A 27,906-nucleotide genomic window follows, 5' to 3' on the forward strand; every position below is an offset into this window, starting at 1 on the left:
TGGCCTACATTTTTTTCTCATTCCTTTTATTTGTTTAAAGTATGAGCAGAGAAAGAAGGAGAGAGATCAAGTATCTCCTCCCTCCTTAGTCACTAAGTTCAGGTGAGAATGGGATGAGTTAAACCTACTCTTAAGGTACCAAATATAGGAGACAGATCACTGGTCCCACTATGAGCTCTTAGGTACTGCTGACTTACAGCAAAGTGTGAGAAGACCTAGACCATCTCTCTCTATATTCCTCCTATCCTGAAGTTTGTAGAATTTATCAACAAACAGTTGTACTGAGATCTATTGGAATTCAATGCCAAATGCAATGTGGGATGGTGAAAGTGGAATGTAATTTAATTTATTTCAATGACATTTTCACTAGGGATCATTTTTACAAGACCTCTGTGGTCTGCTCCTCCAAACGACTTGTGAGAGGAGACATTGTAATGTTCCAGAAGGATTCTGAACCTAATTTAATTAATATTTGTAGTGTTGCAAGAGCCTCAAATGCATGGTGGTGTAGCAAGGTAAAGCACTGTGCAATATTTAAACAGCGCTCTTATCTATTCCCTCCTGTCAGTGCAGGATGAGAACATCCTGAAGGGAGGCATAAGTGCCTGTCAGAATCTGAAAAGGTCTCCAGAGGCAACCTGTATGACACAACTTCTTTCACCCAAGAACCTGGGCTTGACTGCCTGAGACCATGCCTGGTTTGTGTAACTTCAGTGCTTTCCAAGGTCCGTAAAATTCAATGAATCAGGCCTGTGATTGCAGCTGTCGCTCCTGAGTGGCACAGTGCCGAAGGGCATAATGTTGTGCCATACCCCTCTCCCATCCTTCAGGTAAGGTTGTCACCAGAGCACAGACATGGCTTTGATTGGAAAGATCCTTTGGGGCCACAGGCAGCTGAACACAAGACCCAGTAGCCTCAGGGCTTAATCACTTGTTCTAGAGACTGGCACTGAGCTGTGGGAAATGCACATGTGGCTTCGAGCCATTTTGTTTCCTACTTTGCTCCTCTACTATATACAGACCCATTGAAAAAGGGGGAGGGAGGAAGCAAGCCTGCGGTGCATGCTGCGATAGACCCTTTGTGGACACTGTTAAGTTAGTGCTATAAAGACCTCCAGCCAAAGGGAACATGTTGAATAGATGTGCTAGGGAAAAAAGCCACAAGTGTTTGGATTCGCCACTTATAAGGGCTAGTATATCACAGCCATATTGAAGTAGTCACCCAGAGCTTCTCCTAAGCTTCCTGCTGTAGGAGAGCTGTTCTTTCTTTCCATTTTTTCACTCCCTGGGCTTCCCATCTTTAAGTTGCTATTAAAAAAGGGCTTCAATAAGCTTTAAACATCTTGGTCCTAAAGTCTTCTGGCTTTTTTCCATTCTTCAGTCAGGAAGCATGGCAGTAACCTCAAAGCACTGCACATTGTAATGTGTTTTCCCCAGGCACACAGTTTAGATCACTCTGTATCTGGTGCAGCTGTAGCACAACCAGCACATCCAGGCACCCCTGGAGCCCTCCCTGTGGAGGTCTTTACTCAGTGGCCCCCCTGGCAGAGAAGTCGTGGGAAAAGGGACCCCTGCTGAGGACGAGGGGATGGCTGGGCAGGCAGGGTGCACAAAGCTCCTTCCACTTCTTTTTACTCTGCTGCAGATGTGATACAGGAAGAGAGTTTTCATCCTGAGAAGGACTTTTGAGTTTCTGGAATAGGAACCTTCTTCCCTCAGAATCCCATGCAAAGCCAGACAGAAAGCACTGGGAAGTACACATGGACAATCTAGCACCAGAAAATGCGCAGCATTTCATCTTCTGTCTGTAAGGGCCAGTTGACGCTCCACAGCTTTGTCACACACTGAAGAGCAAATAATTAGAAATCTCCAGGGTCCTCTAGGCCCTCTATCATGGTTTTAGCTAGGATAGAGTTAATTTTTCTTCACTGTAGCTGGTGTAGTGCTGTGTTTTGGACCTAGTAGGAAAACAAGGTTGATAACACACTGATGTTTTAGTTGTTGCTAAGTAATGCTTACACTAGTCAAGGACTTTTCTAGCTTCCCATGCTCTGCTGGGTGCACAATAAGCCGGGAGGGGAGGGGGCACAGCCAAGAGATCTGGTCGAAACTGGCCAAAGGGATATTCCATATCATATCATATCATGCCCAGTATATTAACTGGGGGGAGCTGGCTGGGGCACGCAGTGATCACAGCTCAAGGACCAGCAGCGTCGGTTGGCAGGTGGTAGCAGTTGCATCGCTTGTGGGTTTTTTTCCTTTTTTTATTTCCGGGCTTCATTTCTCTCTCTCTCATTATTTTCCTTTTTATTATATGATCACCATTATTATTATTATTATTGTTATCATCATCGTAATTACCACTATTAGTATTATTATTTTAATTATTAAAGTGCTCTTATCTCAACCCATGAGCTTTCTTTTGCTCTTCCGATTCTCTCCCCCAACCCACAGGAGTGGGGGGAGTGAGCGAGCAGCTGTGTGGTGCTTAGGTGCTGACTGGGGCTAAACCACGACACCCCCCCTGAGCACTGCGGCAGGGCTGATTTTCTTCATCTTTAACCCACCCTGCAAGAGCAGTGGTTTTTACCAATCTTTCAACTTTTCCCCCAAAGATGATCCTCTGGGTCTCTGTGGCAGTTTATTTCTTTGGTGAACTAAAGAGTTCCTCCCAAAGTTTCTTCCAGCCCCCTGCTTGTTTCTGCTTTCTTAGCAACACTCCTTCATATATCAATAGTTTTCACCTGTCATGCCATCTGTCTTTGCCAGACCACTCTTCCCAGTCCTCTTAAGCCCTACTCAGAGATCTTACTTTGGTTACTGAATTCACATTTGTTCTACTGAGAAATGACTAAAATGCCTCCCCAGCTTTAATGAATAATGAAAAACTATACTCACAAAAATAATAATTAGCAATATAGCTAAAAATAAACCAATCTGTGGATCAGACTCCCAAAGGCAATAGAAAAAGCTGCAGCCATGAACATTGATGGTGCTGAAAATAACTAATCACTTAGGGAGAAAAAGAAGGAAAAAAAAAAGCTTCAGGGAACTCATGAACGGCTGAGTGTCCTATAGATAGACAGGCATCCACGCAGATTGTTACACACAGTCCTGAGTCTGACTGCTCCATTTCCTGACAGCCTCCCCCAGATGCTATTCAGCACATTTAGGAGTTTTCAGAGGATGTCAGGAAGTTGGGTAGCTGGAGCAGTTTGGGACAAGTAAGATGGAGTGGAAGGATGTCAAACACTTTCCGGAGGTTCTCCAAGAGTTTCCATCTGGGCTTCTATTGTCCTAATGGTGAGCTTCCAAATAAAGCAAGAGGTGCCCGCTGTGAGAAGAGCCAAATGTATGAAGATTTATGATGATGACAACCATTATTATTTCTACATCCTTGGGATATAGCTCCCTTGTGGTGCCAGGAAAGGAAGCAATGAAACAAGCAACAGGAGTCAAGACGATGGGGGTGTGCTGGACACAAGAAAGAGCACAGGCAGCACACTGGTTTACAGACAAAAAACAATTCAGATACTATAGGAACCATCTTGACTTCTCCTAGCACCATCTAAAATATAGAGCCATTTCTTGGTAGAAAGACATAATTCTTGCTTCTTCAGGAAGACACAGGACAAGACTGGTTCTTGCCAGTCCAATTTATTGAGGCATTAACAATAACAATACTAAGTTCTTCATAAGGCACATCATTGGAGTTAAGCAAATTGTAGGTCTGCTCAAATGAAGCAAAGATTATGGTATGCAAAAGTCAATGTTATGTGGCCAGGTTATGTCATTAACTGTACTCTGCTCTTCAGATAAACTGGTCTCTCAGCCATGAAAAATAGAGGCAAATCATGCAAATTCCATTATAAAGAATGATAACATATCTAAAATTTTAGCCCAAGCGTGTGTCTTCTTTTTTTTCTTCAGTATCCCTTTCTTTTTCCTCCTTCCCATCAGAGAGAGGAAATCATATTGTATAACTATCACAAACTGCATTTCACAAACACACACACACACACACATATATAAACATAGTGGAGTAAGTGAGTAATTTGCAAGAAATTCACCACCTTAAGTCAGTTTGCATAACCAAATCACTAAATCCTGCTGAAATGAAATCAGAAATGAAGCCCAGATACAGAATATTTTCAAACAGATTAAATTCAACATGAGTCATTTGATCCCTTCCTGAAAGAATGAGTTACGAATGCACAAACACTTCCTGTACTCTTTCAAACCAGTCAATAACTCAAAGTTTTGGGATCTGCCTAACCCTTAGTAATATCTGAGAGTACTCAGTGTAGAATTGGAGCACCTATTGGAGCTTTCAGGTAACTAACATTTTGATCTCAGTGCAAAGCAGACGAAAAAGTTTCCACCTGTATTTTGCTTCGGTTGCAGAAGCAATTATTTTAAAGCCTGAAGAAAATATAACACATCCCCCCAAGATGCCCACTTTCCAGATTGTACTCTGACAGCACTATACAAACTTTCATGAATTATTAACATTTAATATATGTTCCTATGCTTTAGCTCTAGAGGGTGAACGTAAACTTGACTGAAAGAAGAATTAAAAGGCCATGTTTTAAGGATCGAACAGTGGGATCTTGACAAATGCCTACTTGCCTTAATCCTATTGAAACCAGTGCGAATTAGGCACCAAGGCTCTTTGAAAATCCTGCTAGGCTCCTGCCTATATAAATCTTATTTGTTAGGACAGTTCTGTAAATTACCTGATACCACCCTGCCACTGTTTGGAACTAGGCTTGTAAATATCTGCTGAAAGATTGCAAAGTAAAACAAAGGAGCTTACAGAAGACTTAAAGTGTTAGTAAGAAATCTGGATATTTGAAGCTTAGGAAACTCAAGGGTATAAAGGGATTACACTAAAATCTTGGTCCTATTTTTTTGCAGTTGGAAGTTGGAAAGTTAAAATGCAGAAGGCAGAGGCTTTGCAAAGGAGAACAGAGGATCTCAGGGTTTGGGCAGCCAACAGACGGCGGTCCTACAGCACTGCGCTACCTTTGCTGCTGAATTCCTTTGTTATCCTGGCACATAACTTTTCATGGGGTGATTCCTAGTGGCATGTTCTGCATCTCTGAGTAGCTGACTTCAGATACCTTGAGTCTGATTTGGAGCAGTTCTGAGCACTCAGAGCTGCAGCTGGCAGTAGTGGGAGATGTTTTCAGATACGTGGAACTGAAAATTAAAACTAGTAATAAAAGTCACATCCTCTGTTTCTCAAATTCAGCACATAAAATTAGGGAGTCCTGCTGACCAAACGCTCTCTTTATGCCTCAGTTGTCCATCTGCAAAAGTGGAGTAAAATTACTCAGTTATCTCACGTGGGTGTTGCAAACATTTACTAAGTAATGTTAGAGATGTGCTCAGAATCACAAGACAGCCCAGGAGAAAATTAGTATTGCTGATTTCAGAGCAGAGTTTGAATAGTATTTATTGAGCAAAGCTGTGGGGTCACACGCTGACTTATTATGAGAGAACAAAATATTGAATAACTGCTCATTAAGTGAGCACTGTCCATTCTGTGACCTGAATGCGGTAGGAATCCCTGGAAAGAAAAATAAGATGTTCCTGTTATTAGAAGTATACTGAAATACATTCACAAAAGGAAACCATGCTGAGGTTGCATGGGCAACTGCATTTCCAATATTGGCTAATTTTTTAATACTTGACTGAACAGCCTTAATAACTTTCTTCTAACAGAGTTTCTCCGTGGTCTTTTTCACAGATATGCTAGCTTATGTTGCAGCTAAGCCTAAATCTATTTCCACTTCTAGTAATGCGGGATAATTCAACTTTTACCCAGATTTCACTTTCTAAAATGCACTTAGCTAAATCATGGGATCTCAAACCTCTTGGTCTCATAAGCACCTTTTAAAAAAAGAAACCTTTCCAAAGTCCAAGAGGTGTCAAACCCCCTAACCAGGACCCTAGGCGAGGTGAGGGATTTTTTCAACAAGTAGCTCCCTGGCAGAAAACAGCAACGGCTCCCCAGGGTCCCAGCACCCAGTGTGGGATGGGGTAAGGCCAGGTGCCCAGTTGAGCCCCAAAGCTTGTAGGGAGCTGTTGATCTCAAAAGCCCCTGAAAGCTTCCTCCCACATGAAGATACTGATAAAAATGTAGTCCTAACATCAGCAGTGTGCTGCCAGTAATATGATGAATCTCCATTGTGGGAGTCATACTTCAATTGCTCAGTATCTGCCTGTGGCTTAAAAGCCACAAGTTGCCCATCCTTGAATTAGGTAAGGCAGGACTATCGGTGGAAAATGAAATGTTTTTCTTAGCAAAAAATAAATTAATAGAAAGTAAGTCTTATTTGGCAATTTAATGAGTGCACAATTACTGCATCAGGGAAAAGCCCCCTAAAGATTTATTCATTTAATACGTACAAAAAGCTACTGAACAGAGAATTACTTTGTTCAAAGGATCGGTTATATCCTTACCTAGTTTTCAGCATCTCAGTGGCTACCCTGCACATCAGAGCTGCAATAGCAAGGGTGCTGCAGGGCAGAAGCACAGGGCATTGATAAAAGTGGAGCAAAGGAATGACAGAAATCCTGTTCAGCATTTTCCTGTGCTCTGAGTGCGATTTCACTGCCACTGGCAGTACACTGACCTCCTGCTTACACCACAGTACTTGAAACTTGTACTTTTTACAAACTGTGCCATCTCCAATTCTGATTAGCTTCTCCAGGCATTTCTGTGCTGCTTAGAGTTTTCACAAACAAATTTCCAAACAGCAGAATCACTCAGTATGGTATCCTTAGAGGTACTCAGCATACTCTGTCATCTGCTGCGCCTGACAGCAGGAAAAGCTTAGAGGCAAGTACCCAAGAAAGAAGTTGAAAAATTACAGGTCGGGGATATCGGCATCGATGATACCACACTGTGTGAAGCTGAGATGCAATGAATCATATGTCAAAGATGGAACTGAATGGGGCTGGGTATAAGGAGGCAGAGCAATGAGGAGCACATTTTGCTCTCTGCAGGGACAGGTCAGAACCACAGAAGAAAAAGAGAAGAAAGCAAGCCCTGCCAGTGGGGCCACTTACTGCACTTTGCGAGATAGGAAGATTGACCTTAGCTTGGTAAAGTCCCTTCAGTTCTGGAGTGGGTGGTTACAAGCTGCAATATTATCTGCTGCAGTCAGTGCTTCTCCTATGGGGAGATGAAGCCAGTGGAGCCACACAATTGTAGATGCTTCCAATAAAATTATCTCCTGACCCAGTCCAGTGCCTTTTCTGCCTCCCCTTTAATGTCTGTGCTGTGGCAGTGTACACTTCTTCTGAGACAAACACAGAAGCAGGGGGCCCCAGGGGTAGGCTGAAATCCCATCTGATTTGGGAGCAGTAGGGTCTACAAAATCCCCACCACCTCACAAATACTAACACAAGACCTACATTTCCACCACCTTTCTGGGTCAACATGCAGCAGGTATGGCCCAGGGAGAAAACCACACATTCATTTTGAAACAAGGTCTCTTTCTTCCCTACACTGACAGCCAGTCCACTTCCATTCTTAACTGGCAGAGGGACAGTGTCCTTCCTCCAGACCTGCCAACAGGACCTTCTCTTTTGGCCACCGACATGCCTCCATGAAGTATATCTCTGGATCACTCCTCCTTGACCATCAACTCTGCGTCAGTCCTGACAGCCAGAGATTTAACTCCAGAGGAGCAGGAAGAGGGTCTCTTAAGCTGCCATGAAGTGCAATCTCAGCAGAAGGTCCTCAAAACAGGAGACGGGGTATCCTCATAAGGTATCGGCTTCAAGCCATAACCAGAGATTAAATTCGGTGGGTTTACAATGTCATGCTGTGCTGGCACATCTCAGGACAACAGAATAGACACAACTGTTCTTCCATGCTTACAGAGTACTGATGAATTGCTTTTTTCCCCAAGACCTTTGAATTTCTGTACTGGGATTTCTGTATTTCCATTTCAGTCTCTGCTAAGAAAAACTCTCCCTTGAGCACCTTAGGCTGCGTTGAGCCCCACTAGGAAAAGTAAACGTTTTTTCTGGAGATAATTCGTGGACACAGAGGCCTAGGAGGCAACATATCAGTTCAGCAGCAGCCAGCACATGTAGCAATGGTGGGAAAAATTCCCACCTGTGCCTGGACAGAAAATTGTGTCTCACCTTATGCATCAGAGATTTGAGAAAGGTAATATAGACATTCATAGTCACCACAATAACAACAGCATATTCAGACTAGGGAGAAACCCCAGGCAGGCTCTCATTAATAAAAGTGTATGACCATGTTCGACGGTGTATCACCGAGGTTCTTGCCTCTTCTGAGGCTCCCTGTTAAACCCAGTTTGAAGGCTCTTTCTTAAGCCCATCCTGGTCTGGAGCTTACATTCCAGACAGACTGCCTCTCCTGGTGCAAGCACAACCTCCCCACCTGGAGATCCTCCGGGGCAGCAACCGAGAGCCTGAATTTCATGAGAACAGCACCAAGGTCAGGACGTAGGACCTGTGATACCATAGACCTGCTTGCTTCCTCAACTCTAGCTCAGCCCTTCCTCAGGAGATCCTCCCATGGAGTCCCATAGGCAGATACACACCCCACTCACACAGACACAAATATAAAGTGACTGGCAAATAAAGCAAATGTACTATTTGCATTACTCAAGCTATTTCTTCCAGGTGAGGAGAAGGGAGGGGAAGAAGAGAGGAACAAGCCCTTACTTCTTCCATCATTTCTAGATTAATTCATGCAAGGCATGTGAATACTAGTTTAAAAGCTATTGGTTGTATATAGAGAAAACAGGCAGAATGACTTCAGCAAATAATTCCACTTTCTTCTGTGCCTCACATTAAAAGGGAGTAACAACAAGACTCTTTCAGGCTGGATTTTTTAAGGATCTAAGCTGACATCTTCTGACACCAGTAAAAAATGTAGTACTAGTTTCAGTGACAACACATTTGGCCCATTTTTTTCCCAATTATTTTGCAACCCATCATTCACAGGCATGAGTACTAAGTAGCATGACTCATGTATTACAGAAAAAGCCTGTCTTACAAGCATCTTTCTGGGCACATGGTAAAGGCTGAAGCACAAAATGTAAAATGGAGACTCTCTGAAACCTCACTTTGACTTCCTTGTGCCTATGCCTTATAATAATCTTTATCATATCTTTTTTTTTTCTTGCAAGTCTCCCCCACCCCAGCTACTACAAAGGATAGACAGAGCTCACTGAGTGGGTAGTGATTCAGTATTTTCCCGTTACCCTAATTTCAGGCATGGCAAAGTGCCTTATTTGCCACACATCATTCAAACCCATCACTGAATGCAGAATACTAATTTCCTCATGGTCTTTTTCTGTGGTGCTATTTTGCCATAATATCTCAGTGCTTCATGAGCCTTAATGGAGGTTCTCCCAGGGAGGTAGGTGGGGTTGTTATCTCTGTTTTACAGACAGCGAAATCAGACACAAAGAGGCTAAGGTCAAAATGGCCAGAGCACCTGCTAATTTTGGGTCCCTAATTTGCAATGCCTTGGATTAGCATTTCCTCAGCTCTGTGCGTGTTGAGAGCAGAACTCCATACAATACTGGCTCAGCGCTTCTGCAAGTCAGACCCCAGGTGTCTCGGACTGAGAACCCAGAAAATGAGAACACACCAATTAGTGGCCACCCATGGAAAACCTCATTTATATGGCTTTTTCATATCACATAGGAACTCATGGCAAAAGGCAGGAAAAAGCCCAATTCTTCAGGGCGGTATTCAATTGCCAAAACATGAGACCATTCTTCTGTTTTTGAACAGCCCCCTGCCCAATTCAATACATAACCTTCATCACTGGCAGTAAATGAAACAGGAGACCTATAGAAAACACCTTCATTTATGGCAAAACTCATTCAGTCCCTAAGTATATTCCATTTTGCACAATGAATGAGACAGTATTCCTATTGAAAAAGAATACATACCAATATCTTATAATGCCTTATAATTAAGGACCACATCATTACACCTACACAAGAAAGATGACAAATTAAAGATGGGCAAGCAACCCTTTTAATAAATTCTCCATATTCTAAGTGTTTGACTTTGAAAACTCAATGTATGCTTAACAAAAGTGTTTAATCTCTTATTTCAAAACATAAACTAAAAAGGAAGAAAATAGGAAATTTCATCATTTGAAATAATAATGACATTCTCTTTCCTTATATTATAAAGGCACAGCTGTTACTTATTAAATGGTTGCAAAACTCTTTACACTTTCAAAGCTTTATTCCTCTAATCTCAACAGATACAGCCAAACAACAAATTAAAAAACCACAGTATCTATTTGAAGAAGAACCCTACCAAGAAAATTCTTATCCAAACAGGGAAAGCTCAGCAAAATTTGATGTAGTTGAAAAGATTGTCTTTGACTGTTACAATTAATCTCATCCCCCAAAAGTTGGGTAATCCTGACTGTAGGCAGGGTGTCTTGTTCCCCTTCTTGTGTTGTGTAAAGGCCTTGGAATAACTGAAGAAAGGATTTCTTTCTGAGGGTTGTACGGACTCAGCACGTGATAATGGAAGATACCACAGGTCAGCTTTAGTTCTTCAATATTCTTATGCAGCAGTAGCTCTTCTGCTGCATGAGAATATATCCAGTGAAGGTGAATATTATATCTCAGCATGTTTTATTCAGTATTCCCAGCAACCGCTGGGACACATCATAATGGGAGCAGAGGGGATTAAGCACTGAAGGTGAGTGCTAGTAGGGTACAGCACTCCAGTTGGGAATTTCTGAGTGATTGCCATATAAATGCTTTGAGACAATTCATGTCAGGCAGGTAGAAGAAGACACCAACTGATAAATCCCTTGTAATAATTATCTCTGGAGGATGATGAAAAGAGAACCTCAGTGTGGAGTTCCAGCAGATGTCTGTGTTCAGAAGACGGATGTTGGAGTCTAGGAAGAAGGTGAGATGCTCTATAGAAACCATAGTCTTAAGTCCACTAGAAAATTCAGGGAGAACTAGGCACCTCAATATCACAATACACCAAATAAATGCCTTTTGAGCCTGCCTATAGCAAATGCTGAAGACAGAGCAACATCTAAATTGTCTGGGTTTAGGCATCTTCCTCTGGTTATCAGGGAGGCATCTTCTGTTTTGGATTACAAGCCCTGAACCCCTGCCCAGAATGAGACAACAACTATAGTTCCTCTTTGACAGCAAGCAGTAGATAGGTATTTATGTAGTACCTCAGTGGAGACTAGCTTCCCTAAATTATGGGAGATGTTGATTCAGCTCTTTACTGTACCTGAAAAGATCTCGTCTTACCTTCCTCCTACAGAAGACTGTTTAGAGTAAGCTGCTGCTAGCTTTTCCTGCTTAAGCTCTTAGGCTTTTTTTTCATGGAAGAATTAAATAAGCATGAGGCCAGAGTTAGAGTGAGCACAGAAGTAAACATAGCTTCATAGCCTACTGGATAAGCACTCTTCTGCAAGAGGACAGAATGAGTCCAGTTTCTGCTGCAGTGAATATTTGATCCTAAACAAGAGCACAAGAGACCATCCTCTGGTCCAGAAGTACCTCCTACAGCCCTTCAGTAACTGGAGATGCCATAGTTTTCTCACACAATCTATTCCAGTGCATCACAGTCCTTTTGAACTCTTCCAAAAGTTTAGTCTGAATCACTCTGACAGCCCATTAAACACCATTACTCCTTGTTTTATCCACCCTGGAGAGGAAGAAGAGATTATTCCCATTTTCTTGCACTCGCTAGACTAGCATCCTGACCCTTCTCAGCCTTTTAGGTTAACCAACCCCAATTATTTCAGTCTTTCCTCACAAATTATATTTCCCTTGACCTCTAGCAATTCTCACTATCCCAGTCTGCACTTTGTCTCACTGGACCACACCTTCTTAGATTGCAGCACAAGACTAAGGCATGACATTTCAGCTGAGATTTACATGTGCTCATCAGAGCTGAAGGCTTATTAGATGTGTCTTACGGCCTATATTCACATTTGCACAACCTGGTAAGAGGATGTTTTCCTTTTTGACAACAGAATGATGTTCTAGACTAACGCTGAACTTGTGTTTCTCTAGATACCCTGTCTCCCCTGCTGAAGGATAGCTATCTGGCCTGTTGTATCCCATGGACAGCTGGCTGCAATTTATTAATCACTCCCATGGAGGGCACTTCACATTTGCTCTGCTGCTGTTCAAACCAGGTCCTTGGTTTGACAAGCTTGTCTTGAATTTCACTAATTTCCAGCAGCCTATACGTGGTTCGTGCCATCTGCAGATTTTAAAATACACTTCCTCCAGACAGTCATCCAGGTTGAAATTAAAATGTAAAGTACAATGTATTTAATGAAAACATGAAGCACTAACAGGCCATGGCTCTAACTTGTGGCAACCCGCTCAATGGAGTCTTCTGTTTCGACAGGAAATCAGTGAAAAATGCTCATTGAGTAGGATTATCTACAGCAGTTCTGCATCTCTGCTGTAATGTTTTCCTTTGGATCATGCTTCTTTGCTTCACTTATGTTAAAAGCCTGTGAGATAATGTCAAAATCCTTACAAATGACAAGGTATGACAACTACTTCCCCTGTATCCACAAGGCTTGTTATAGAAGAAAGCTAAATTAGTTTGACATGATCTATTCTTGACAGATCTGTGCTGTCTCCTAATAATCTCCTTTATTTGATTATTTCTACCGTTGTTTTTTTTTTCCCCAGGAATGAAGTTAAACTGAGTAGTCTGTAATTTCTTATCTTCGCCTCATTCTTTTTCAGCCTTGTCACACCTCATCCAGCCCTCATGAGTCTTCAAAGCATTCAAAGCTCATGGTTCAGAGATTGCTTCCATCAGCTTTGTACTTTAGCTAGGAAGATTTGAAACAACCATCTTACATCAGTACATCCTGACTTGTTCTGCCCTTTTCCTAGATCCTGATCTTCCTCCTCTGTGGCTCCTATTAATTGTTTTAGCCATCAACTTGCAGTTGGCCATGTTACTGGAGATATGCAAAATGGGCATAAAATGCTTTGGCCTTATTGACAATGTATGATGTAAAGCTTTAACCAGAGCTCTTCCCTCCCATCCACAAGTATCATAAACAGTAAGGTAGAGAGTCAGGATTATATTCTTTCACTCTCTTGCTCTGGCCCAATTAATATTTTATTTGTCTGTGCAAAATAGATCAGCTTCTCCAGCAAACACTGGTCGCAGTATATTCTATAGCCTGGGAAGTGGGGGTACAGACGTACTCAGGCAGATATGGTATGTTCACCGCACCTCTGGGTAAATACTTAATCAAAGTGTTTCTGGATAAAAGGGAGGTAGTACATTGCCCTCCTCTTGGATGCATTCTCTGTGGACATTTGAACTATGTGCTCTGACAAGCTTGCCCGTTTCAGCTGTGCAGGGAAAGCAACTGGAAGAATACTTGGTTTGTAGATCCCACGGTAGCTTAGCTGTTAAATAGGTATCAAGCTGATTATTGCTTGTAAAACTAAGGATCATCTAGGCGTGCCAGTAAGCAGCCTTTAAAAGTTATGGGGATTTTACAGGTGTAAGTGTAATTATCTTAGGACTTTAGACACCTCTACAGTTAGAAAGGAAGCAAGCTTTGAAGTTCTACAGCCTATGACAGGCACCTCTAAGAAGGTAGTTCAACTTACAACAATCCCTTATTTCTCAGTTCAGAACAATGGTAAAACACTGTGATACATTTCAGACTACTCTTGTCAGCCACACCCTAATTAAAAAGGAATGAAATTCTACAAGATAAGGCACTGTATTATGGTATCTCTTCCTCAGTTGTGGAATCATATGACTCAAAGGAAGAAAACAAAGAACATAAGGAAGAATTAACTGAACTTTAAAGGGAGATTTGCTAAAAGTTCCTATAAGCCATTAGGGCTCGTTTTTCACTAATTTGTCAATTCTTTTGTCTTCCACAGAGTCTTGTACACTGGCATCATAATGGAGGGTTCTTTTTGCTGCATATCTAGCTTTACCGTATAAGAGGGAGCTTCAGGTATTGATTCACATATTAACTTTGCTAACTATCCTCTTGAAGTTATCCAACTTCTGTTTTCTTCATGGAGGTTTCAGTTAGCTTCAGTTCTTCAGTTATTTCAGGGGAAGACCTTTTTTCCTTGCTTCATATGTCCTTTCCTTAGGTTTTAACCTCTTCTAGCTGATATTCTGACTGGAATTTAGGCTACAAGGGAAAGGCCATTTGCCAGATCCTGTGCTTTAGGTGGGACTGGTTGCATCCTTATCATGCTTCTGACTGCAATTTTAATGGTCAACATTAAACATCAGTTTTCCACTGCAGGTGTCCATCCTCAAAAGTCTATGTAGGGCTTGAAGTTCCTCTGTGTCTTCCACTGGAAATGCAAACAGGAGGAAGGCTTCTCATCTTTGATCAGGCAAGATCTCCATTCTGACAGAATCCATCTCAGGCTGTGAAATCCAGGTCTTTGCAAGGTGCCAGCCTGACTACTCCAACATAAAAAGCTAAGAATTAAAATCTTGACCCTAAGAAAGGTGCCCCCAGTTCTGAAGAACACAAGCTACATTTCAGTGCAGCTCTCCAATCTACAGTGAAGTGTCCCTGCTGAGGATAAACTTTTGGTCCAGCACCTAAAAGCCCCTTTGCTTCAGTTCCCCATCGTTCCAGCTCCCTGTTATTCCAGTACTGCCTCCCAGCCGCACCATGCTTCTCAAGCACAGTCAAGCAGGTGATGCCCTCCTCACATTTTCTCAGCAGGTGATTTCCAGCAGTGGACTTCAATCTCACATGAAACCAAATGGCTGCAAATCTTACTGTCAGCAAATCGGCAAGTGATACTTGTTTCTTTACGTCTTCCCTTCCAAACCTAGATGATTTTTGTTACATTATTTATAAATCCACCACAGAATTTCTTACTCCTAAAGCTGTGGGCAGACAGAAGAAGCAATGATACAAGGAGAACAATGGTCAGTTCAAAACCATTGTGGTTTGCATCCTGCTGCTTCAGTTTGAACTAATATAAATGATTGGCATCTTACGCAAAAGAGCAAAGTATGGCACCATGCTGCCCTGACCTGCCCACCCTTGAGTACTTCACACTGCAGATTTATAAGGACATTGGATACTATTAATAAAACAAATGGGTTAGACTCCATTCAATAGTCTGATGAACTAGATGCCAATTGATAATATTCTTAATAAGAGTAATCAAAACTGTAAATTATTCTGGGCATCACCAATTATTAAAAATCATCCCAATTCATAAAAACCTGAACTTCCTGAGACCACAGTTTCACTCTTAGGCAATTATGAGAACAGTGGAATAAAACTAGCTTCAGAGCTAGGTTCAGATCTAAACATACTCCCCTGCACCCCTAAATTTTAGGGGCATTCAAACCAAGTGAGTAGGATTCTTTTAGAGCCTATTAGCTTTACTGATTACCAGCCTTTACAGAAAGGTGTCTCCTACAGACAGAATGTTTAAATATTGTGAGATGTCCTAGCTTTCTATAAATAGAGATACACTGTGATTATGGCTGGAATTAATTCAAGAAACTTCAGAAGTAAGATGAGTAATGAATGGGACTGACATTTATTAGTTATAATTTAAAAGAATATAAGTACATCCTGGCTTTCCTTTCAAGGCATCAAAGCCAACGAACCCTGGTGGGAGGAAGGCAGGCTCAGGACATCCTCTCTTGGGCCAGCAAGACAGCTGGAGCACAGCTTGCCACCCAACAGTGGCATTAGTAGCTAAGGGACAAGCTCAGAAGAAGAAAGAAAGCAGGAATGGTGATACTAGTTTGTTCTGCATGCATTACTCCTATGGCAGCCATACCCCTCCCCAGATGCCTGCTGGGGGTGGGCAACCTTCTCCCTATGTTAACAGCAATGTGACAGGTGGAGATGCACCGCTTTGCTTTCTCTGTCTATAGGTGCTCATTCACAGTAGCTGCAACAGCTGCCCAAGTGGAGGAGAACTGGGGAAGCTGCAAAAGCAACTGGAAGCACAAAGAACCCATGCAGTTTTCCCTCCTACCAGCTTCCCTTCTGACACCAGTGCCAGGAAAGGTGAAGGGAATAAGACCCTGGTGGTAGTGGCTGATGCTGCCAGCAAGAGCCCCCAAGAAGCACAGCCTAATGGAGTGCTGGTACCCAGCTGGAGGAGAGAAGAAGCAGCAGCAGGAGGACTGCATGGTCAAGGGAGCAGGAGGAAGGCGAGGAGCAGAACAGATGGAGAGAGCAGACAAAATGAATAACAGGCGGAGACAGCAGGATCAGTGTAACTCCAAAAGCACAAGTCCCTTTTGTTATATTAAAAACAAATCACTATTTTCATTACGCTATTCCTTCACTCCATACACATGTTGTAGGTTGCTACAGGCTGGATCGTTATGATGGTAGGAGAGGAAGGAGCACACTGCTGAATAGCAGGGAGTAAACTAAGTTGTAGCCCTACTCTCGGGCTCTGGCCCATAGTAATAAAGCCTGGGTCTGGGAAGAAAATCAATGGTTTGTGTTAAAGGAACTCAAGTGGCTAACAAACATCCCAGCACTGCAGGAGTGACTGAGGATGGATAAAGCAATGCTTTCCCTTTCTAAAGCACCTCTCACCTGAGGGCATCTGAACCCTTTTTATTTTTTTTTTTTAACACACTAATTATTTAGTTTCAAAATTAAAGAAGCATCTTGCAGAGACAGCCATGACAGGCAGAGAAACTGTGCTTAGATCAAGTCAAAAAGCAGGTTAATAGCACTGCTAGCAAGAGAAACCAGCTCTCCTGAAACCAATTCCTATGTACTAACTACTGGCCTGTGGTGCTTGCAACCATAAAAAGCCATGCAGTTTTACACACACACTCAGCAGGTGATAGGGAGAGCCCTAAGGAAATATAAACACCTTCTCCACATGAGGCCATCACAGCTCTGAGGTTACACGTCACCTCCTGGCATGCTCAGAAGGATCCTGGAATTATAGATGAAATTAATATGGATGGATTGCACATGGACTTTGGACTTCAGATGTTGAAAGGTGTTTCACCTGGATACCTGCTCTGGTATTTCCACACCAAGGTATTCCAGTATTCCCACCAGCAAGGCATGTGCACCTTCCACTGGGCCTTTCTGGATGACTGACCTCCTCTTGCCAGACTAGCATTCCCCTGTGTAGAGCTGGACACTGGGCCTTCAAAACTCAGATGCAGCTAGGTACAGACTGCTGCCAAATCTATCCCTGAGCCTTGTCAGACTCGCAGCAAACAGGGGAATTGCATAGTGACTTCCAAAGGGCATCAACACAGACAGCTGCCATTATAAGGTTTCCCATCCTCAGGCGTCTTTAGCCTGGAACTGTCATCAGAGCTATCGTTCATTCTCACATCCAGATAAAGCCCTCCCTGTGTAGGGAGGAAGCCCAAAGCACCAGAAGAGGTGCAAGTTATTTATGTGCAGGAGGAGGGGACAACAGGAGAGTCATGCAGAGGGAAGGATGCACGGACCAGCAACACATGGGATGAGCAAATGGTAGTCAGTAACATACCACCAGCCTACAGGGAGCATGAAGAGGTCTCAGGTTATATGTACTTGGTGCTTTTGCTTCATACTATTTCAGCCAAAAGCAGAGGCTTTGGCTTTTTCAGGCTATGCCTGCTGTTTTACCAGTTAACACATTAATCCCTCAGCATATACATGCCTGCTCAGTATAGACTAGTCAGAGCTCACTTACACCCCATGTCCTCTACACATGGAGCAGATGAGAGTCACTGAGGTAAGCACATGCCTCACAACATGAGGCCGGTGAACCCAAGCAGGTATACACATCCTTGATTTATACCATGCAAGACTATCAGCCTGCTGCCATCTTGCAATGGGTGAAGGGCCCAGTTCACCTTCCCACTAGCACAAGCAGGACTTGAAACTCAGCATCTGCCAGCACTGGGGAATTCCTGCTCCCTGGGAAATGGGGCGAGGGAAATATAATGTCTGTGCAGGGTAGCTACTAGATCCTGGGATGGCATCACAGAATCCATGACAACTAGCCTGAAACAAGAGTGGACTTGAGGTGAAACCTCTTTGCACTTTCTCCTCCTAGGCAGTCAAAGCCACATGACTGAAGGAGGGGTCCCTCTCATCCCTCATCCCCAAGCAATGGATGCCCCCTCAGCATGGCATGGGCAGAGTCTGGAGCTACAGCCCATTTTCTCATCCTGAGGCAGAAGCAGCTTTGAGATCTTTCAGACACCCTCAGCATTGGGCCAGGACAAGCCCCCAGACAATACATGTCAGTTCCTCGGCTGCACATGTGTACCCAGCCTGGCACAGGCAGATACAGCATTCAACACAGCGCTCTCAGCAGGGATGCCTCTATGTACTGGTGGGTACTCCCTGACTGCTTTTTTTGCTGGGATTCTCATCCAGGAGCAAGTGGCAATAGGCAATTTGGATCAACAGACTGGTTTCTTTCCCACTAAGCATTATCGCTGTCCTTCTCCCCCTGGAAACTCTGCCTGCAATTAGTTCCCTAGGAGGGGGTTTGTCTATGCCATTAAGAACAGTTACATTATGCGATCTAGGAGAAATCAATGTCTCTAATAGTCAGCAAAGGCAGCGGAGGAGGACAGGGTGATGGGAGGGGAGTTTCTCTGGAGACACCCTTCTCAGGAGAAATCCCAGGGGTATCAACCCAGGAGGAGAAATCGTAAGGACCTGGAGTAATTAAACTTCCATGCAGCAATTGTTTACTGGCAGAAGCAAATAGACCGCTCGGTGTCTCTCAAAAAGGCAGAGGCAGTGGCTAGACTCTCTCCAGGTGCAGATGAAGTGCCTCTGCCCTGAAGTCAATGGACTGTGGTGATTTACACCACGCTGGCAAGTGGAGGGAGGAGGGGCGTGGATGGACACCTTTCCTTTAAAATAGCCCTTTTCCTCTCTCCACGTTGGTGTTTAAAGGTAAGACCATGCCTTGCAAGTTTTGAAGCATCTGGATTGTGCAGCATAATTAAGCTATTCTAAATGAGGTCCAAGACATTTTAATATCCTGAGGCAAGAAAGCCTTAACTCTGCGTACATCTTCTCTCTCTTTTACTCCATTTCCTCCTTCCTGCACACATCTGCAGTTCCTGGAATGACAAGACACCTCACCGACTGGTTGTAATTGCTAGAACAGTTCCCTAATGCTTTCTCCTTCTCCAATTGCATTAAACTGCATCTTTAGAGGTACAGCCCTGTTTATTCATGCTGCTCGTGTGGAAGGGGAAAGAAATGCAGACTGCCTCTTCCCCCCTCCCTCCTTTGATTTGATGGGTGTGGCAGGTTTAAACCTTTGCAGCCGCTGGCTCTCCAGCACTGGGGTGAGGAGGAGAAGACAGAATGGGAGGGAAGCCGTCGGATATGGCTGGTGATGAATGAGACTCATCTCACCCACAAGTGGGAAACCTGCTTGCGGGTTATTGTTTAATCACTCATGCAATCCAATACTGAGCACATACCCCCATAACGTCCATCTGTTCTAGTATGTGGTGCATGCAGCACTTGCATTCCTAGCCACCTATCTCACTATCCAGCTCTGCGTATTACTGACCGCATGTCTCGCTGGCAGTAAGGGTTAAGTTCAATTTTTCAGAAATTGCTTCACCCAGCCTTTCGGTTATGCCACCTTTTAGCTGAATATTTTGTGGGCACAGATTCAGAGCTGCAATTAACAGTGGGCAGAAACAACACCAAGCTATCTACATCTCTCATGGGCGGGCACAGTCAGTCAGATACTTCACTCTTCACATTGGCATCGCACCCACAAGAAAGAATAATCTGCAAGGTATGAGTGTGTGAACATATTTGTCTTTGAGGGGTGGGAAGACAGACACATACAGGCACACCTAGACACAAATGTGAAGGGATTTCTTCCAAGCCCAAGCCTGTAATTTCAACATTTTGCTCTTTCACTGCCAGAAAGGCGGGACACTAGGGGCTTCCCTGAAAAATAATTTGAGGAGAGCAGTCTTTATTTTGGGAAGGAAACTCCTGCCTGTGCTGAAGAACCCACTCCATCTTTTCCTCTCAGTGAAAGGTCTGGGTGGGGACAGAGGAAGAGTACAAGCTGAAAACAGAGGTCTTTTTTTTTTTTCCATATTAAAGCTTCCTCTGGTGTATCCCCAGCTCTGCTGAGCGAACTGTTATATTGCCAGTTTGGCAGGTGTGGTGCGTATTCAGGTATAGGAGCAGCAGTTGGGCTCTGAGCCCAGGAACATCCACCGAATATGCACGGAAGGCACATTCAGGTTGTATGGCTGCATAAGGATCAGAAAGCATGTGCAAACGAGTGCATGTGTGCTTGTGCATATATGTGTAGTACAGATGCGAGCGACCGGAGAGTGGAGACGCGTGCCGCACATGCACGCGCAAAGGGGTGTGTACCATGCGGTGGATTAATGCACAGAGTGGGAAGAGAGGGCTATGTGCGATCAAGATACCTGCATGCCATGCATTTCTAAGTATGCCACAATACAAAACGATAGGAACAAACCCTTAAAGATGTGAAGAACAGATACATCAGAATATTATTCAGGAGCTTTAATGCCCAACCTGTGATGGCATGGGCAAAATTATCCCCCTCCCCCAACAGCTCTCTTCTGACTCCAAAGAATCCCAGAGCTACCTAATTTATTTTAAAATTTGCTGTGCACCTCCACCAACCGCTCTGTCACTCTGCCTCCCTGTCTGCCTTCCTTCTCCTCCTCTGCTCTTTTCACCCCATATTTGCCAGCTGAACGTGCTCTGCTGGCTGGCTGCAACGTGTTCCCCCCCAGCCATCACCACCTCCCTCCAGATTTTAGTGAACGTATCATTAATTGCAAAGCATTTGAAAAACTTGCATGGGGAGAAACACAGGATGACGCAGGGTCTCTTTCTATCCTGTTCACCTGCCCCTCCCCATTATTCTACAAAATTGCTCCTTCGTTTGGTAATACATACATCTCCATTCAGAAACACACCTTAACCTGGATTTTCTTTCAACACTGTGCTGTTCTACAGTAACTGGAGTTACTCACATCAGTGTGTTAGGCTATTGCTCCAGAATACTGCAGTGCTATATTGTGAGAGATATTCAAATGTACACATATATCAAGAAAGTAACCAGTGTGGTGCTGTACCTAAGAATGAGTTGAGTTTTCTGCTCAGAACGAGGACCAAAGCTCTTTGTCACTACCAAACGCCTTACAAAGGTATCTGGGGCCAGCTCCTGCCTCAAAGTTCCAACTGCACAAATCCAGCATCCTCCCGAGGAAGACCAAGAGGCTGAGCCAAAATAGGCTCTCTTAATCAGGAGCAGGTTTGTGCTTTCACACGAAATAAAAGGGGGAAGGGTGAGGGGGGAATGACCAAAGTAGGGTTTTTTTTCAATTTCATTATCATTTTGTACATAAAAGATCTGGCACTGAAAACTAGCCACCACCCAAACCTTCTTATCATCGCGATTCCCTGTCAGGAAAAGCCAGGTGGTACCAGTAAGGAGAATGAACTGGTTTCCAACAGGTTCACACCGTGAGCTTCTCTTATCCCACCCGAGTTCGGAGCTCACAGAGGCGTGGTCCTCCGTCTCTTTACCAGCTGGTGCACAGTTGTCTAACTGGCTATACTATGAAGGGTATTGCAGAGAGGGTGACTCTCCCCCTCCCCTGGCTAATGAGTTTGTTATTAATTAATTGCATTTTTTGCTATAGGAGAGGTTAAAAAAAAAAAAAAGCTTCAGGTTAATTCTTGCTGAGATTGTTGTTACACAAAAAAAATGAATGCACCTGTCCTCCGAGCCACCTCACAGCACACGCACATAAAGCATCTCCCATTCATCGGAGCCAGGAGCAATAGAGAGTATTCTGACCAGGGATCAAGGCTCACTGGGCATCCTTTCTTTTTTAGCATAAGATTAAGAATCGCTTCCTTTATCTCCAAGGTAGAGCCAGATCCCATCACGTTTCCTGCCAGCCGCACCCCCCCCCCCACCCCCCACCCCCCATCCACACCCTCAGAACTGCAGACAGAAAATCCCAGGCAATACATCTGCCCACCGTTAAAAAATAAGAAGAAGAATAGAGGGGGGATTCTGGTAGCTCCCCAAATGTGGACGTAGGCCACCCCCCTTCCCCACATCACCATCTCCGGAAAGGCAAAACAGTCATGTTGAAGGGTGTGAAAAGAGCCTTCAGTCGCAAGATGCTAAAGAATTGCAAAAGAGACGTCTGCTGAAAGCAGCTGAAATTTCCTCCCCCCCTACCCCAGCCCCTCACGCACTCAGGCAGACACGCACCCCACGGACACGCAGCAGCCTGGGAGAGGTCTTAACGGAAAGAAATATAAAAATCTTCAGCTCTACCTGTTTTGTTCTTCTCATACAGCACAGCATGATCGTATTGTCCCCTTCCTTCCTTCTTCTTCCTTCCTTCTCCTCTCTCCTTTTCCTCTTCTCTCTCTTATCTCTCCCCCCCACCCTCTCCACTCCCTCCCTCCCTCCCTCCCTCTCTCTCCCCCCCTCTCTCTCACACACACATACACACACACGCACACGCACACGCACACGCACACACACCAGGGCAGTTAGCAGCAACTGTAAGGTCCACAGCTATTGCTCATCACACATGCACACGCTGCCTCTCCCTGCCTCCCTCCCTACCCTTCCCAGAATTGTTCACCAGCTCTCCCCGGCTCGTCACCTCCCCACCCCACCCCCACCCCAGCAGCCCCCCCCACCCACCCCCAAGTCCCTTGCCAGCCTCATGAATAATTAAAATCTCCAATCTGGACCCAATTACCCAACGACTTTCCCACTGTACAGAGGCGACAGGGGCGAGGGGACACTGCAGACTGCGGAGGGGGTGGGAGGGGTGGGGTGTGTCTGGGAGGCACCGGGCAAAGAGGGGGCCCGGGCGAGTGGGGAGCCCCCAGCCCCACTCTCACCAGGGCAGCCGAAGCCCCCAGCACCCAGACACAGCCAGGAGCGGGATTTATGTCTGAAGAGAGCATGGGGTGGGGAGGGCACGGAGGGGAGAAGAGGGAGCGGGGGTATTGCCATGTCAGGCGGTATATGCCATGCACAGGTGACGTACCGTAGGTGGGAGCTGCGAGCTAAATGGGAATCGGCAAATATGATAAAAAGGCTGTTAAAAATCCCCCTCCCCCTCAGCAGCACACTCGCAAACATATATGTACACGCTGCGTTCTTCATATGTGCAGGCATAAACCCCGCATGGTGACGTCCTGCAGCACTGAACGGGACAACTTTCTCCCCCGTTCCCTCCGTCCATCCTATAGACCTTCCACAGGCACAGAAAATGATACTCCTGCAACAGACTTATTTTTTTAGAATAGCTTCAAAACCTACAGAAATCATCCCTTTCCCTTCAGTATCGATCTCAATTAATTTCAGCGCGTAAGTAATTTCTACATCTATTTATCTCTGCCTGCACATTGCTGTAAACTATTATGAGGAAGATGTGCATGTTCACAGACACAGCCACCCCCCATGCACGTGCGGGAACAAAAATGTATGGGTTTGCACGCACAGAAGATCATGGCGATGCGTGAGCCTGAGCGAACATTAATGCGCACGCACACCCCCAAGCACACGTCTTGAAAGTTACAACACTGTGTTTTCTCAGAATGTATCTGAGCAGGATAGCTATATCTGTCATTGTGAAAAAATATTCCAGACAACAGTTAAACCAAAGTACGACAATGCTGAGCACGTGAAAAATACAAGAAGACTGCTGGATTTTTAGGATTTCATCTACAAAAATTCAAATGTATCTTACTTTATTTACCGTGTCTGGGAGGCACAGTCAGATGCTGTTCTCTTTTTTAGCACTAATGTCACTATATCAACTTCTCTGCCTCACCATGGAGTTACTTTTAATTTATTTTTAATGTAAAACTACCCGCAAAAGAGAAAAAAATTGTCTTAGGTTATTATTAAGGCCTTTCCTCTTTAAATATATCTAAATACATTATTAACACAAATATTCACACACATGTATGCCCTTATACAAATAAATGCATACACATATAGGTACAGTTTCTGGAATACCCCTCAGCGCAGGCTCCTACCTAATCATATTCAGTTGCTATGACATCACTGCAGTTCCCAGTACCCCTTTTTTTTTTAAGGAAAGTAAACAGCATTTCAAAGAGAATCTATCTAGCTGTCTACATCTGTGTGTAATTTAAGGGAAGTGCCTTTTAGGGTCAAGCAGGTATCAGTGTCAGTCCTGGTTTCACAGTCTAGAAAAGGGAAATAATGGTATGATAATGACATTCAGAGAAGACACTAAATTGGGAAGAATCGCAAACACCAGCTGACACAAAAGTAGACCAAAGGATTAAATAACGGAAATCAGATTCAGCTTCAGAAAATGCATGCAGAGAAAAAGAAGGCAAGCTACGCAATCACAAAAGAAGCGGAGCAGCAGAAAGCAATGGGCACCAAATTCGAGGGAGGGGTATCTGTGACATACACCACTGCTGGCCACGCCATGCCAAGGCACTGAGGAGCAGTGCATTTTGGGATATGTCTACAGGACTTAGGACTTAGGATTTAGGAGCCTCTGCCCCAGCCCCAGGAGTTGCTGGGGGCTCATCTCCACAATGAAGTTAGCGTATGAAGTTAGCGTGTCACGAGCTTGCGGGCGCTTGCTAACACAAACAACTGCTCCCGGTGCCCTTGGGAGACGGGACTCCTCTGGTCAAGCATGCATGTCACGATCTGAAAGCGTCACCCTGGACTCCCTTTGGTGACAAGAAAGAGGAAAGGGAACTTCAAGGGTGCAATTCAGATCATCCTAAAGCAGGAGCCTAAACTAGGTCAGACGAATCACGCTTCAGAAGTGTTTCAGAAGCTTGTTTTCCTCCCACTGACAAGGCCTTTTTAGGGAACCTCCCTGCTGTAGGGAGCCCTGCCGAGGAAAGCCTTCCCAGCCCCCATCTTCCCCAGGCACCCACCCAGAGGGGGAGCAGGCTGGCGGCAGAAGAGCTGTGTTGGTGCAGCCAGCTAGGGTCAAGCCACCTTCCTGTACACAGCCGGGGCAGTTGCCACCACCTTAAGTCAGAGCCAAAGGCAGAGCCACCTCTCTTCATGCCCAGCCCCATGAGCACTCTACGCTCCAGCTTACTGCAAACCACTTTTGACACATGCCTTCCCATGCCTGCACAAAACCCCCTTAATAGGTTCCCCATGTATGTAGAGTTCATGGTGAGTGGCCAGTCCACTGCAGAGTCACATCTGAGTTTCCTCTGAATTAATCTTCTTACATAGAAGAGCCATAAGCTGAGACCCAAATTTTCAGGGCGCATCAGTTCCTAACACCCCTTTCTTTCAAATCAGGACCCTTTAAGTACATTTAAAGTTGGATTTTAAATTCTTTAGCCAATCATATGGTTCTGAGAATCATATCCCAGCACCCCATGCCCTGCCATTTTGGCTATGTCATCACTTCACCCTATAAAATAAATTACCTGATAACACAGAAGGGAAAAAGGGCAAGTCCACAGCAATGAAAAGGCCGAAGGGAATGAGATGGAATCAAAGGCACGGACTTCAGCCAGGGTATTAATGAACATCAGAAGCAAAACTCAAGGGAAGGAGAGGAGGTGAATCTCCATTTCTTGAAGTCACCAAGTCAAGATGGGATGCTTTCATCCAAATGACACTTTTGTCTCTCCACTGCGCAGCCAACACTGGCTCATTCAGCACTCCTTCAGAGTTTCTGGATAACACTGCATCGCACAGTGTAGACATGCCCTGAAAGGCGCCTTTGACCTTGCCTTTTGAATCTACACAAATAAAAGGAAGAGCAGTTCCAAAGACTAACATGAATGGGGGGCTGGGGAAGGGGCCTGGCAGGAGAGGGTGAACAATGACCACAGATTTTAAAAGCTTCATCCATGAGACTTGACTAAATGACAGCTGAGGAGGTGAAGTGTGATATTTTCAAAAGCCATAAGCCTCAAGAAGAGAAAGGAAGCATTTGGAGAGACCTATTAATGCACTGTTTGGTGTATACTGCATGTTCCTTCACTGTGAAGGAGGGTATGGTTCGTGTAAAGTAATCATTAAAATGACTCCTTTAATTCAAAGCCATGTCTTCTATTTAAAAGATCTAGATCAAAAGGTCTAGATCATTTCAAAGTAGTGAGATGTATCAGTGGCTGCTACAACATAGGGTGGCTGCACTGAGAGGCAAAAAACAGTGCTTTTTTTTGCTGTCCAGTTCTGCTGCAAGTTTTAGCAGTGCTTGAAGTTTACCCAGCAGTTCGAGGTCCAAAACGGCTCAAGGAAAAAGCATCCTCAGTCCAGCTGCTAATTTAAGTTCAGTAGTAGCAGCTTAGATTCAGTTTTGGTTTGAAGAACCACCTAGTTTCAACCTGCTTCTGGGACTGTAATCAGGCTGATTCCCTGGCCAGACAAAGTTAAATAAAAACAAGAAGGAGGAAGATAGTTTGCCTATAAGAGCTGTCCCAGTGGTAAGCATGCTAAACTGAAGAGGCGTCTCTTCAAGAGAAGTACTGTGAAAGTCCCGTTACTAGGGATATTTAAAGCTTCAGTAAAAACAGCACTGAAGTGAGCGACTTGCTTTCATTGGGAGATAGACTGGGTTTTCTCTGTATTCATATGTTCCACATATAGTGGTAGCCTCGCCTTTTGTTAGCCAACTTTCATGCTGAAGGGAAAAAAGCCAATTTTATAAAGATTTTTTAGGATCCTCATTTGAATAGGAATTCCTGAAAATCCCACTTTTGGCCCACTTGCATTTTTAGTTTCCTCAGTAGCTTTGCAACTCTGGTCTCATTTGGCCTCACTTTCAGTCATTTATGGCTTAACGACACAAATAGTGCAGTGCAACACTACGACCAAACTCCTTTTCTGAATGACTTAGACATAGTCATGAATCTCCTTGGAGGACTACCCATTTTTCAGTATAAGGATCACTTATGTCAATTTACCTTGGATTTCAGTTAATCCTGAATTATTAAGAATAGAAAGGAGAGCCTAGTTTATTTTGACCTAAGACTGTCCGTATGCCACAGGGTGAAATATGTGGCTTTAAACACATGATTTTCAAAAGGTACAATGCCACTTGCTCTCGCAGAGAAGACTTCAGAAAATGCCTGTCCAGGAATGCTCTAATTCATTCAGTGCCTTTAAATGACTCTTCGGATGCTCTTCCTCCATGATACTGAACACACGTGACATTACCACCTGTTGCCATCCTGCTAGTCAAAGATATATGCACAGGTGCTCTGCATTTATAACCTGTGATTTTCTTCCCATGCCTGCACAGGTGGGCTCACAGCACTGAAGACACCTGACTTTACAATAGGAAATATAATAAGAAACGGCCTCCATAATTTCCTTGTTTTCATCATTCTTAGAAAAAATGTGTTTTCTATAAATTATGTGGCGTATACAAACTGGAATATCTGGGTGGGAGCAAGGGTAGAAAGATTTTTAACATGCACAAAGAATGGTCTGTGTAACCCTCACGTCAATGTTAATTATTATTGAGCTTCAGAATCATCAAAAATGCAAACACAACAGTTAAATCCCAGCACAGCTTAGTGCTGAAGACTGTAACTCTTCAATAAAACAAAATCTCATCTGCTTGTCTGTCAAAAAGAAAAATGTCAGCACAGAAAGCAGTCAACCTATCAGCTATTATTCTCAGTGTAGTTATAGTCTGCCAAGGGGGAATGTGATACTTTACAAACCAAACCAAATATGAGAGAGGATGACCCAGGAAGCCCCTTCCTGCTTCTCCAGGGACCCTTCAGTGTGTGCTGTTGGGTATACGCAGCAGTCCCTTCCACTGTAGCACAGGCTCAGCAAAGCAAACTTTTAAAGAGAATCAGTGGTAACCAGGAGC

The 27,906-nt window shown here is 44.1% G+C and overlaps 1 protein-coding gene across 1 annotated transcript in view; it reads right to left on the reverse strand.

Moving 5' to 3' along the window:
* The window catches only part of GAP43 (growth associated protein 43), a 61,864-nt gene extending 39,392 nt beyond the window's left edge, over positions 1-22,472 (reverse strand). Inside the window, exon 1 of the mRNA XM_064466315.1 lies at positions 22,368-22,472. Coding sequence (XP_064322385.1) covers positions 22,368-22,397 — 30 coding nt within the window. The 5' untranslated portion in view covers positions 22,398-22,472. The remainder of the gene's footprint in view (positions 1-22,367) is intronic.
* Positions 22,473-27,906: the final 5,434 nt, after the last annotated feature.

This window comes from Phalacrocorax carbo, chromosome 1 (assembly GCF_963921805.1).
Source record: "Phalacrocorax carbo chromosome 1, bPhaCar2.1, whole genome shotgun sequence".
Classification (NCBI taxonomy): Eukaryota; Metazoa; Chordata; class Aves; order Suliformes; family Phalacrocoracidae; genus Phalacrocorax; species Phalacrocorax carbo.